At 42.1% G+C, this 12,462-nt stretch overlaps 2 protein-coding genes across 3 annotated transcripts; one reads left to right on the forward strand and one right to left on the reverse strand.

Moving 5' to 3' along the window:
• Window positions 1-1,363: 1,363 nt before the first annotated feature.
• Window positions 1,364-7,056, reverse strand: LOC119740364 (monocarboxylate transporter 2-like). Of its 2 annotated transcripts, none has more exons than XM_038215635.1 (5): window positions 7,012-7,056; window positions 6,400-6,765; window positions 6,048-6,191; window positions 3,598-4,497; window positions 1,364-2,890 (listed from the first exon to the last, which is right to left on the reverse strand). In XM_038215635.1, the coding sequence occupies exons 2-5, from the start codon at window positions 6,623-6,625 to the stop codon at window positions 2,718-2,720; spliced, it is 1,443 nt and encodes a 480-aa protein (XP_038071563.1). In that variant the 5' UTR covers window positions 6,626-6,765; window positions 7,012-7,056; the 3' UTR covers window positions 1,364-2,717. The 2 variants fall into 2 exon arrangements, with proteins under 2 accessions (XP_038071563.1, XP_038071562.1); XM_038215634.1 differs by having other exon boundaries at window positions 6,889-7,036.
• Window positions 7,057-9,840: 2,784 nt separating this feature from the next.
• Window positions 9,841-12,442, forward strand: LOC119740366. The gene is made up of 3 exons (XM_038215636.1): window positions 9,841-10,065; window positions 11,323-11,408; window positions 12,181-12,442. Exons 1-3 carry the CDS (start codon window positions 9,904-9,906, stop codon window positions 12,350-12,352), a joined length of 420 nt encoding a protein of 139 aa, XP_038071564.1. The 5' UTR covers window positions 9,841-9,903; the 3' UTR covers window positions 12,353-12,442.
• The last annotated feature ends 20 nt before the right edge of the window (window positions 12,443-12,462 follow it).

Genomic DNA, 12,462 nt, shown 5'->3' on the forward strand with positions numbered 1-12,462 from the left:
CACTTTTTCGTCAGTATTGTTGATGTACCCTAACAGGGCGCGGCCCCCAGCGTGGCGCACTTTGATTTTTTGCCCGTAACACCTAGCAAGAGCAAAAGTTTTAACTGAAATTTCACAGAAAGTTAAATTTCATCAAGTTCTAAGCACTCCCGTTCATAAATCAGGAGTTCATGTACCCGTTACAAAGTTAGAAGGATATTTTATCTTGGCGTGATTTTCCGATTTTATTGCGAAGTGCACAGTGAACCCTTTGAAAATGTCTCGAAAAAATTTTCTGACAAACTTCTAATTAGGTATGTAAGTAGAGATAATAATTGTTTATCAGAATTTATCAACTTTACAGAAATTCTTAAATATTAAATTGGAATTTTCCGAGATTTATTCAAGTGCGCCACGTTGGGGAACACTCGGCCGTTTTTGAATTTCGGATTAAATTTCATGAAACCGAAATTGTTTACAGAGGTTAAATAGCAAGCATTAATAAGGTAAAAATACCAGTATTCCTCTGAATGAATTTGAAGTTTGTCAACAAAGAAGTTTGGCAACACTGAGGTGGAAAGTCGGGGTAGATGTCGAAGTAAGCCACGTTAGGGAACACCAATATAGGCTTGTGGGTCCCATATGTATTTTTGGGTACACTCTTTGAAACTCTCAGGATTACTGATGGATGCCTCAACAAGTTCAAAACTACTTGATATGGCCCGTTGTCTTACCCTTTTATGGGTGGGCCGGTGACATTGGCTTCGCCGGCAAAAATGATTCCGATAATATCTCAGTTTCTTGTTCGCATTTGCACAGCTCACCCAAGTGCTACATCCTGGGAATAAAATAATTCCAGAATATTGCCTCTGTTGGGATGGAGCGACATTAAACAAAATTGGGGGAAGACAAAAAGCCTATACAGAAAATTTATCTGTGATCAACTGGCAATCTCGGTGCGGTTATTTTCAATCCAGTTTAGTAAACGGGGGGGGGGGGGGGGGGTCACATTGTTAACATGTCGAATCAAAATTCTTTTGTTCGCCTTTGGGGCGTGTCACTGTTTTTCCGCAAAAGGGGGCCACCTTGCATATGAACAAAACAAACCTAACAATCTAACCCACATTTCTATATTTTAAGCAAACAGGAAAACCTATTTGTCTATGGCATTCTAGCTGGTATGTATTTGTTTTTGAGGCGTAAGGCAAAAAAAAGTCTCTGAGGTCTGGTATGCGTGTCTCAAAACTGCCAAATTCACTGGTTTGACTGGAATTCTGCTGCTGCACAATTTTAACGTGTTTTTAGATGGGGTTACGATCGAGTATAAGCTGTATGTGGTCTCTCTGGACTCCCATATATTTTGCACTAAATTTAGTCGGGCACGATTTGCAGTCATCAGCCGACATTTGAAGAAAAACAAATTAAAAAAACAGCCGCGTCGCCGCACCACTTTTGGGGCAAGCTCCATGCCAGAAACCGGAGATTTTTTTTTTTTGGCCTAACACAGTTAGTGGTAGGAAAACTTGGTGATTTCACACGAAAGGCTATATTTATGTAAGTGTTTTGGTCTGAAATCAGAGAAATAAAAGTATATTTTATTATACACACATCTGTAAACGTATCTCAAATTGCTTTATGTTCATTTGACAATTGTAACTGACACAAAATGTGATTGTTTACTCAAATTTACTAAAATCATTTCCTGTTTTTTTTCTTCCCTTATATATTTGTAATATATTTATTTATCCACCCTAAAGAACCCCCTTTGTCACATTTGCCTCAAAGAAAAGGCGTTCCGGCTCTGTTTTCTAATTGCAGTGAAACAAAATGGAATTTATGGACAAAATTGTACTTTGCCCGTTTTTTTAAACAAAATGCATAAAAGCGAAAATATTTTGGACTTTGTTTTTAATTTACTGCTTATACTGCTCAGGCCAAGTTCCCTTAAAGAGAAAGTTTGTCAAAAATTGTGTTTCAACATGTAATTCTCAACTCAAGGTTTTAATCTACTGCAAAAAGTCTTTATAAATAGCTCCTTTTGGGCTTATTTCGCCATTTTTTTTTCCTAAATGGACGCCCGCCAACAAAACAGCGGAGTAAAATTGGTATTCAATTGTACATTTTTCATTTTGGCTCAACAACAATACCCGGCGAAAACAATCTTCTGGGGGTAGGAAAAAATGTCATCAAGAGGATTTGGGTTTTATCCCTGAATTTTTCAAAGAATGTACCTAATATTGCATATGGGAGATGACGCCAACTGACTATTTGGTAATGATGTGCTCTTTTTGTTTTGTTTACTTGCTTCCCACAAACAAAGTGCATCTGACAAAGTGACAGGGCTGATATAAAGGAAGAACTGGTGCATTGTTTTTTATCACAATGTTCGGTTCATCAAAACTCCCTTTTTCGTTTCCTTCAGAACCATTTTTGGTCACAAACATGGATCGAAATTCTCGACGGGCAACAACACTTTTCATTTTCAACCGTGAATATAAAATAAAGAAAACCCCCAAGATATTACACGCTCTTGCTTAGGAAGAAAATATCTTCATTTTGCATTGAGTATTGTCATTTAATTATCCATTGGTTTGATCGCACTTTGCAGGACACTATTTTAAGCCCTGAAAATCATTCTTCTGTTTTTGCAATGACTGCCAGCCAGTTTTTGCAAACTATACGTGAGGTAGTAGCAAGGGGAATGTAAACAGCCGTTGACATCTCCCGAATGCGCATATTCAGTTATCGTCATCGGAGATCACGCCTTCCCATCGTGCATCTAACGGTGCCTTCTTCCGGCAAAACTTGTAGACGGCGGCCTCTGCAATAACCACCACAGGACAGACGATCGTCACGCAGGCCACCACAAGAAACACGTCGTTGTAGCTATTTGTCTGGTCGTAAATCCAGCCTGAATTACAGTACAAAGAGAAATGGAATACGGTGTCTTTTGGGAGACTTTTTGTCAACAATAGATCGAAATATTCCACGATTGTGTGCCCTAATAGTTCACAGGTTACATACAAAATGATGCTTATCCAGCCCAATCATATGCAACAGTGTAATCCACCGTATACACATGCATGTTTACAGTTTTAAATATTGCTTTTCATAAATACATTCCGTGGATTAGTGGGGTACGGTGCATGCACGAAAGGATACATGAAACTTGATCTTCCATACAAAGCAACAAATCTTTACCTCTCTGAATGAAAATTAGCCACCAATTCATATATCTGAAATATCTTTGCAGTGTACAATCGTTTTTAAACTAACTGTTCTAACTAAAACACATGTATACACTTTCTTATAATTTAGTAGTGCATGACAGGTAATAAAATTGAAACCTGCACTAAAGCGTATGGTCACATTTCTCAAAAGGGCTTGCCCCATCCCTTCTACAGTCGAACAACTTTATAACAAGGTCCTTGGGGCGTATTACTTTGTTATAACAGGTACCTTGTATTATCAGTGATGGAAAACGGAGATCAATCAAAATCTTGGGACTTAACATTTTCCTTGTTATAAGCAGGATGTTGTATTAACAGTTCTTATCAAGGTTCGACTGTATTATGATTGTAATAACTATGACATGTAGGATTCAATGCGAATTCGTACCTGGCACAAACCCAGCCAATAATCTCATCAGTCCAGAGGCAACACTGGCCCATGCAAGGCTGTTGGCCAGCCGCTTGATACCAGCAACTTTGCGGATGACGATGACGAACAGCGAAGCAGCGATGCCCACGCCCATGCCGAGCACCAACTGCCCAACGATCATACTCGGAACGGTCACCATGAAACGGTCCAAAAAGAGAGCGGCTGCAGACGCGGTCGTGGATATAATCAGTAACACTTTCCTGGTAACCACCTTACGGTCGATCAGCGGGCCATGAACGATCTTCCCCAGCAGGTTCCCCACGCTGTTGACGGTGACAAACAGGGAGGCCTCGTACTTGCCGAATCCCATGTCGATGGCGTGTGGCACGAAGTAGATTATCCAGGCAGTCTTCGTAAATCTCACGATGCAGCACACGATTACGACCACCACGAACGAGAATTCCTTGAAGAGGGAGAGATCGGACGCTTTGGCGAACTGTTTACCACCCGAGCTGATGATGGCAGCGGGTCGAACCACTAGGGATCTGATGGACGACCGGCGTCGCTGTTGCTCGCCAGTATTGCCTTGCTCCAAGAGCCGGGCGCTCCTCTGCTGACCCTCGGTGGACATTCGTCTGAGATCTGATGAAGCAGACTCGACATCGGTGGATGCCTTGTGACTCACAAGCGGTCGTGTTAGGAGAGTTAATGCAACCAAGTTAAGCGAGATCCCTCCCAAGATGAGTAGAGCCCCACGCCATCCGTAGACGTCCAGGAGAAGTTGTGTAAGAGGTGCCATTGCCATCACACCCAGTGGCATGCCGGCCGTAGCAAACCCGTTAGCACAGGCGTACTTCTTATGGAAGTAATGGCCGACAAGTGTCTGCATTAGGGGGGAGCAGAAGCCAAACCCAAGTCCTGCCAAAACAGAAAAATGCAGCTGTTACTTAAAGGTAAAAAGTATCCCTTCATAACAGTCTGCTGCAATTTGCTACACATGTATATGGACAGGCATGCATGACCTACTCTATGGGTGCTGTTCAAATTTAATAGCGAACGATCATGGGCACAATCAGCCAAAAGTTGGCACTGTTCATAACGGCACAACATTGCTGACGTTCGTGGGACGTTTAAAAAAGGGGCACCCGTGTGAAAAAAAGGACACTGAGTCGAATGGTAAAAGAAAAACCCTTCATTAAGCAATGGATCAAGAATTGCCACAGTTGAGTAATGACGCTTTTCATAGAACGTATTCATTGACACAAGGGGTTTTCTACATTACGTAAATAATTATAATTTTGGACGGGGGGGGGGTGTTGTTGCCTCCCCTGGCCAGGATTAAGTGTTTCGTTGGCCCTAGGTACCAGTGTTCCGTAGGCCCGACTCCGCCCTAGCCACCAACACCAAATTCAGCGTACAACAAATCAAGCCAGGCCTAATATAGGTCCTATAACCTGTTGGCACCAAGGGCGTCAAACGCTTCTCAAAAGTGTGGGGGTGTTACAAACATGTGTATCCTGATTAGAACTAATTCGAGTGCGTAGCAAGGGCGGATCCAGGGGGGGGGGGCCAAAGGGGGCCATGGCCCCCCCCCAAAACGAAACCAATTTTTTTTTTTTTTATGTGACATCGCAATAAAGGCAGACAATGAGCACACCACCATCTTTTCCTCAAAAATCATTGGTTAAAGTGGTCAGAAATTGCTTCAGATCGCACCACAGAGCATCTAGAATCCAAAAAAATTTCGGGGCCCTTAAGCGGGCCCCGAACCCCACGCCGTAATTTTTTTGACCCACTTTTTTGGGGTACCAAAATTTTTTTTGGCCCCCCCCCCCCCCAAATTGTGTCCTGGATCCGCCCTTGGTGCGTAGCCTTACCGGCGTGGGGTTCGGGGTCCGCTTAAGGGCCCCGGGGGTAGAAATGGATTCTAGACGCTCTGTGGTGCGATCTGAGGCCATTTATGACTATTGGCAAGGCTTTAGCAAAATATCCTCATTCAAACATCATTTTCGAGATTGGAGTCATTGAAATGCTTTTCTGAGCTACAGAATTAGTGTAGGCTACAATAATTTATTCAGGGATGAAAACAGTTGGGGGCGCGACATGTCCCCCGCCCCCACCGATCGACGCCCATAGTTGGCACCATGCTTCAGAGCGACAGCCTTTACACGTAAATTGTATACGTAGGGTCTGTTTGTATATACATGCTGTACAGCGTCAGTTGGTGAAATCGAAAATTCTGAGAGAGTCCCTAGAACTTTTTAAAAACTCTTCTGTGCACGTGGTTGTGGTGTGGGTATATGATAGGCTTATATGTGTTTTATAGCACACTGCATTATTTTAGTAGGTCCCCGAATTATTCGCAGGCAGGCACAGTACCTATACTGTGCCTATTGGGCAATCCGGGCTTGTGCCTCCCTACCTGCATGGATATAGTCTTTACACAGAGAACAAAAAATGCCAGTTACCTGATAACACGGACATGCAGACGGCAAACTGGGTGATGGTTTGAGCAAGAGACGCACCAATTATCCCACAACATGCAACGATACTGCTCGCTATCAAGATCCATCGCACCGGGAGTTTCGTGCTCAATAGCGCCGATGGGACAGCTGAACATGAGGAAGTGAAAGTGTGATGGTAACTTTATAAAATTGAACAAACAAATCGAAAGCACATAATTTATTTTATGTCCCAGCTGCTTCAGGGACCAAAGCCCAGGTCAACCCAGCTTTACCGAACCCAACCCAAGCTAATCCCAATTCTCTAAAATAACTTTCCCTCCCCATAATGGTTCCGCATATACATTCAATGCCTTACCTGATATGTCCTTAATCAGCATTATAATGGAGATAATGGCTCCCAGTAGCCACGTCTGAGTATCAAACTGCTCCGTTAAGGTGGGGAGCAGCACACCTAAACTCTTTCCAATTCCAGCGAAGACGAAGAAATAGCCGTAAGCCGCCAACAGGATCAAGTAGGCCCATCCTCCATCCACGTTTTCCCTTCGTCTAGCGGTTGACATAGTCGGAGGTGTATCAGCCATTTTGAATATTGCCGTAGGGCTAGGCCTATTATGCGTGTCAGTTTTGGTTCGCGGCTCGGTATTTTTTTCACATGAGCTTGGTTAATCACTTTTAGACTGGCGACCAGGCGATGGATTCTTCCTTTGAAAATTATCTGAAACTGACAACAAAAATTATACACTTATGATGCATGTCAGCTGAATAAGTTTCAATGTTGCATGAATACGGTGGTACGACCAAGATTGAGAAAATGGGTCTCTTGTTTCGCAAAAAAACACTTTACCTTTTGAACAGCAAGATATATAGGCCCTACGCTAAGACGATTTCAAACAGTTGGTCTCCAGCAAGGCCTGTTACACTGAACACCAAAACCCACGGGAATTGAAACCAGTAGATCTGTACTCACGTCAGGTATTGGAGTCCGGCGGCCTTTTGACCAGTCCAAACTATCATAACGCAATGCAAATTGCACGATGGGTCAGTGGTCCACAATGGCCTTGTCCTCGTGATATCACTTTTGTGAACAAATTTGTCTTGCAATGCGATAACTCATTGAGCAAATAGTACATCTAGATCGGTGCACAAAGGCAGTCAACAAGACTTCGTACTCGTGGTTTAAATCTTACAGATTTATTGAAATTCAGCCTTCGAGTACATAGACAACTATAATTATTGTCGATCCCCATTTAAGTTAGAGAACAAGATATTTGTAGGCATGAAAATTATCCAACACGAAAGATTATTTTCTTTAAAAGAGACAGAGACAGCTATTATGGGCGCCCTTTCGCATATTGGGTGGGTCGTTCCACCCCCCCCCCCCCCAACCCATAATTTCTCGACCAAACCCTGGCTACGCGGACAGTCTAGCTACCTTGTATGCAAAAGATTTAGACTATTTGTTACAACTTAAATTTTCTATATAATGTATATTTTACACCGATATTGTTTATTGCTTTACAATGATCTCCCGCTGATGTCATACTTCCCTTGAATTTGAACGTAGGCTACGTACTGGTGCAGCATTTTGTGAATGAACTTCAGTAGGCTTATGATATAGCATTTCACTGAGACCGTTCACAAGGTATTTGATACCAGTCCTTCATCTTCATCCTTCAATCTTCATTTTCAGCAAGGATTAATTTTCTCGTTTTTGCTAGGAGGTCCCACTTTTTTCCGGTAATTGCATGTACCTATACATGTCTAAAAAAAAACCCACAAGTAGGCCTATACTAGGCCTGTATGAAAACATTCAGCTTAAGGGCGTCACTCCTAATTGTTTCATTTTATTTGAGGATCTTCAATTGTACATGAAATCACGGGCACATTCTACATGAGTGAAGGATCCATATTGAAGCCAAACCTGTTCAAACAAAAAAAGTTGACGACTTCAAATGTATCCTCATTGTATTTCTTAAAGGTTATTTATTGTCCGTACGGCGGTTACAACCTGACAAATAGACCCAGTGTTAACTTTTAACTTTTCCCAGCACTACAAAAGATATTCGAATACGGCGTTGAACTGCAAACGGACCCTCGTTTAATGTTGGAATAATTATATCGAATTATATTCGGCCTCACAACTTATTCAGCTTGCGCGGGATTTGCGTTGAAGTTTCAGCCCAGTCTATGTTTGGAAGAAAAAAAACAGTGAAAACCCATGCCCATCAACCTTTGGTCACGAAACACGCCGTTCGTCACAAACACTCATTATGATTCCACAAATCATTCATTTACTGGCTGATCGTTGGAAAGTACCGTTATTTCTTGATTTCTTCTCAAATGACAGCAACCCAGATGGAAATTTACAAACGACAGCAGTTAACCCAGACGGAATTTCATGGGGTGTTTAGTATACCAGTACGATCTTTTAAGCCTAATCAGGCCGGGGGGGGGGGGGGCGGATTTTGAAACTCGGTACATGCATAGAACAACTCATCATAAACATACCAAAGAAATTTCATGACTATAGGTCAAAGGGTTTTGGAATTATGGTTAATTAATTATTCATATGTACGAATGGTAATTCTGCTCTGTGTACACGACGTATATAATATGGGAAAATTCAGTTTTCACGGTGCGTAGCGCCGGAAAATGTTTCGCTACGCGGCAACCCCTGGTCCAATTTTTATGTTTTTGGCATCAAAAGATGCGCAAGGCTCGAGGCTAAAAAGTCATAACAGATCGGGTCGCGAATTTTTTTTTTAAGGCTATCGCGAAAAAAGTTGAGGGGGGGGGGGGCGGATTCCGCCCCGGCCCTTTTAGGGTTAACCCTAAAAAGGACCGGGTTATTTTGACCATTTCACTGCCGGGGGGGGGGGGGGCGGATTTCGTCTTCCCCCTACCCCTCAGATCTCGGCCATCGAGCGACGAAAAATTATGAAACTCGGTATGAACTTAATATGTACATACCCAAGAAATGTCATGCCTATTGGTTAAAGGGTTCAAAATGTTATGTTGTTGGTACTCAACAAATGTGCGAGACTTGAGGCTAAAAATCTGGACAGTTCTGGTCGTGAAAATATACAGGGGTATCGCGGAAAATTTGAAAGGGGGGGGGGGCGCATTCCGCCCCTGCCCCTAATCAAGGAAATGTTTTGGTAATACATTGTACATGTACATGTAATTATCGGTGCGGTAGGTTACGTTTAGGATAAATACAAAGTATGCCTATGTGCCTTGGAATCTGGTGAGAGAATTAAGGAGGTGCATGTCAATTTCAAAATCTTCTTCAAGTTCTTCTGTTTAAATGTTTAATAAATAGGCATCGTTTTAATTTTGCTCTCAACCCCCCCCCCCCCTCTTTCCCCCCTCTTTTTTCGAGGGGGGGGGGGGACCCCAGGCACGCTTTACTGTCTGAGGAAATCGCGTTCATCATTACTGAGGATTTGGGATGATCAAGCCGATGTGATATAAAATTTGGACTCTTATAAAATCCGGTACTTTTACTTTAACCATCACACGTGACCTGTCGCTGTCCCATAATTATTCAGTTAATAGGCATGCGCAAAAGAACCAGCGAGTATTTCATTGAGTCCGAATTCACACTAAACCTGCCATGCGCTGGTTCTTATTCGAAGTAAGAATCGATGATGGACCGGGAATCTGCAGCAGCTGTCTAGAGCTATGTCTAGGTACGGTCTGCATGGTCCGCCCCCATTGAAAATATCTGGCGGGGACTCGCTGGCGATAGACGTAGCCGTAGCTCTTGAAGCCGTTTCGGACACGGCCTATGTCTGGGAACCAAGTGTTACCGCTTGGCGACTATGGAGGGCGGTGTTTATCCAATTACGGAGAAAAAATGGAGGACGACAGACCCGTTGCTAATCAAAACAATCGGGATTCAGAGCCGATTGAAAATGGATTAGACAATAACGTCAACCAAAATGGACATGATGCACCTGATAGGGCCGGAAGTGGCAGCCTTAGAGATTTCGTATCAAGGAATTACCACGATCAAAGAGTGAGTAGCTCCACATTTTAACCGTAGCTTTTACTCTTTTTTTTACGCATCAGGCTCTACGACTACGTTCATACTTCATGACGTTCATGACGTTCATGTCTTTTGTCATGACGTAATATGATGAGCTTGTTAAGCTGCAGCTAAGAAAGACAAGTAAGTTGGACAAGAGAACTGAACAAGTGTCATTTAGAGTTGTATTGGTATTGGTATTTATTTTCCGATGAATTTGTGGACTTTTCCTGTGTTTTTTTACTGCATTTTTCAAAAATAAAAAAATCCAGGCGGCCGCCAAAAAGGAAGCGGGCGGGGACAAGAAACATGTTTTTTTCTTTTATTTCGTCTTACGACTGATTCATCCAAGTAGGAAGAATTACATAATTACTCTGCATACTTAATTATGCCTAGATGAACAGCTGCAGCCCTTTATCTGTTTATAAATTATAACGCAATTCGAAATTCCCCTTACTCTTGTACAAAACGTTAGGTTTAATAATAATAATAAATAATAATTAATAACATTAATAATAATGAAAACTTGTCTTGGAGGAGGTATCTGCCAGGTTAGACACTCATGGCGCATAATGCATCAATAAACAGTTATGATTTACACGGCAAAAATATATCAAACAAAAAACACGAGGTGAACAAATAGTAGTTTAGGGAAAATTTGAAAGATTGCAATGAAGAACACTGTCGTAATTCAAATGGAAGATTGTTCCAGATTAATTGAAATTAATTATAATCACTATAATCGTGGCAATCGATCGTGTAGTGTAGGGCCCCTGTTTTGTTTTGATCAAATTAGAGTCAGTAATGTTTTTTATTGCTCAAAAATCACCTTTACAATCAAAAGCAGACTTTTCTCAATTCTGTTGCAATTTTGAACAGTTTCTTGGGGTAGAAATCACGATTTTCCTGCGCAGTTTGTGCCTTGCGATTCAGCGCGCCGTGCGTGCTCATGGTACATCGCGCCGTGATCGCCATCCTTTTTTTGGGTTGCGCCCTGTCATCATCATTTTGCCCCCAAATTTCCCTCAAAAACTAAAACCCTGCCCTTTATCTATGACATACCAGTTTATTGAGAATGTTGCCACTAATTTGGAAGGTCTAATAATTTTAAAATACATGTAGATTAAATTGTTCCCTTAAAGGAACTGGGTCCTACACTTCACGATCGCCATAATCATGACAGTATAACTTAGATAAGAAAATATCTTCACTAGTTCCATCTTCTGGCTCGTCTTATGTTATGTACAGGTTTCTGGCACAGCTGTAGAGATGTCACAGGCTGATGAAGAGAGGAGGAATAACTTCTTTCAGAGGGCAATCAGTGAAAGTCAGCGGTGAGTTAAGTTGACACTTTTGTCTTTTTTTGTTTGTTGACCAACCACTTTCATGTCCTAAAAAGTCAAAGTTAGCAGGGAAAATGTTACAGCATTTACTGAGAAAACACTTGGAATTTTTTCGGACCAGTCTCATAGGGTTTGTGCACAGGGTGACAAGTGATGTCCAGGTATGGAACCCTTTCCCAAGTGACTTTGTGCACAAACCTCATGGGAGATATTGAGAAACAAGCAGTCCAACTTGGAACAAAAATGGGACAATGAGGGTCCTCAATGGTACAGTAAACCAGACAGTGTGTGTTGTGTTGGCAGAGAGGGGAGGCTGCTATGTTCCTCCCCTCCCTCTAATAGACTTAATATTAAACATCTACATCCCTTAAAAATTCATTAAACATGTTAAAGAGCCATTTTCCCTTGAAATTACAGTTAACTAAATTTTCACGGATTTTTCAACATAGTAAGCCAGATCAGGTGTCCGTGAAAACACCCTTAAGAAAGTCCTTTGTTTACCCATGGAGATAGACCCAGTGCACCGTTATGTATAACCAATGATAATCCTCAGAGGCCAGGGTCATTAAAAAAGCCGTGAAAACACTCTTACAGGATAAGTCCTATATAAGCCCCATGTAAAAGTTCGTGAATTATCTCTTAAAGATTCTTTTCACAGAGAAGTGGACTTTTAATGAAAATTTAAGGGATCAGATGTTCATATTACCTTGTGTCTTTTGTTGGTGTGAAATCAGTATCATGTCCGTCTTTTTCCGCACACAAGGATGAGTGCTGAAGTCGACCGATGCCAACAGAGGCACGAGGCACTGCAGGCAGAGTTGGGCGCAGGCAACCTACACGCCTGGACCATGGAACATGCATCACAGGTCACCGTGACCCTACCCAGCCATTCACAGTCAACGATACCAGAACTTCAGGAGCCCATGGATGAATAATAGTATACAAATATTGAGTGGCTCAGCGTGGAATGGGAGGAATATTATCGCAAGGTAAAATCTGAACTTTTCCATTTCATGAGGCGAAGCCGAGTGAACTGGAATAGTCC

Source organism: Patiria miniata, unplaced genomic scaffold (genome assembly GCF_015706575.1).
Source record: "Patiria miniata isolate m_02_andy unplaced genomic scaffold, ASM1570657v1 HiC_scaffold_5, whole genome shotgun sequence".
Classification (NCBI taxonomy): Eukaryota; Metazoa; Echinodermata; class Asteroidea; order Valvatida; family Asterinidae; genus Patiria; species Patiria miniata.

Bases quoted from the DNA above. Each gene is read 5' to 3' on its own strand.
- LOC119740364 (XM_038215635.1), bottom strand. From the start codon at position 6,625: ATGGCTGATACACCTCCGACTATGTCAACCGCTAGACGAAGGGAAAAC. The intron at 4,498-6,047 runs GTAACTGGCATT...CTGTTTTGGCAG, and splicing joins CTGCATGTCCGTGTTATCAG to GACTTGGGTTTGGCTTCTGC. The intron at 2,891-3,597 runs GTACGAATTCGC...ACTGTAATTCAG, and splicing joins ATTGGCTGGGTTTGTGCCAG to GCTGGATTTACGACCAGACA.
- LOC119740366 (XM_038215636.1), top strand. From the start codon at position 9,904: ATGGAGGACGACAGACCCGTTGCTAATCAAAACAATCGGGATTCAGAG. The intron at 10,066-11,322 runs GTGAGTAGCTCC...TGTTATGTACAG, and splicing joins GGAATTACCACGATCAAAGA to GTTTCTGGCACAGCTGTAGA. The intron at 11,409-12,180 runs GTGAGTTAAGTT...TCCGCACACAAG, and splicing joins GCAATCAGTGAAAGTCAGCG to GATGAGTGCTGAAGTCGACC.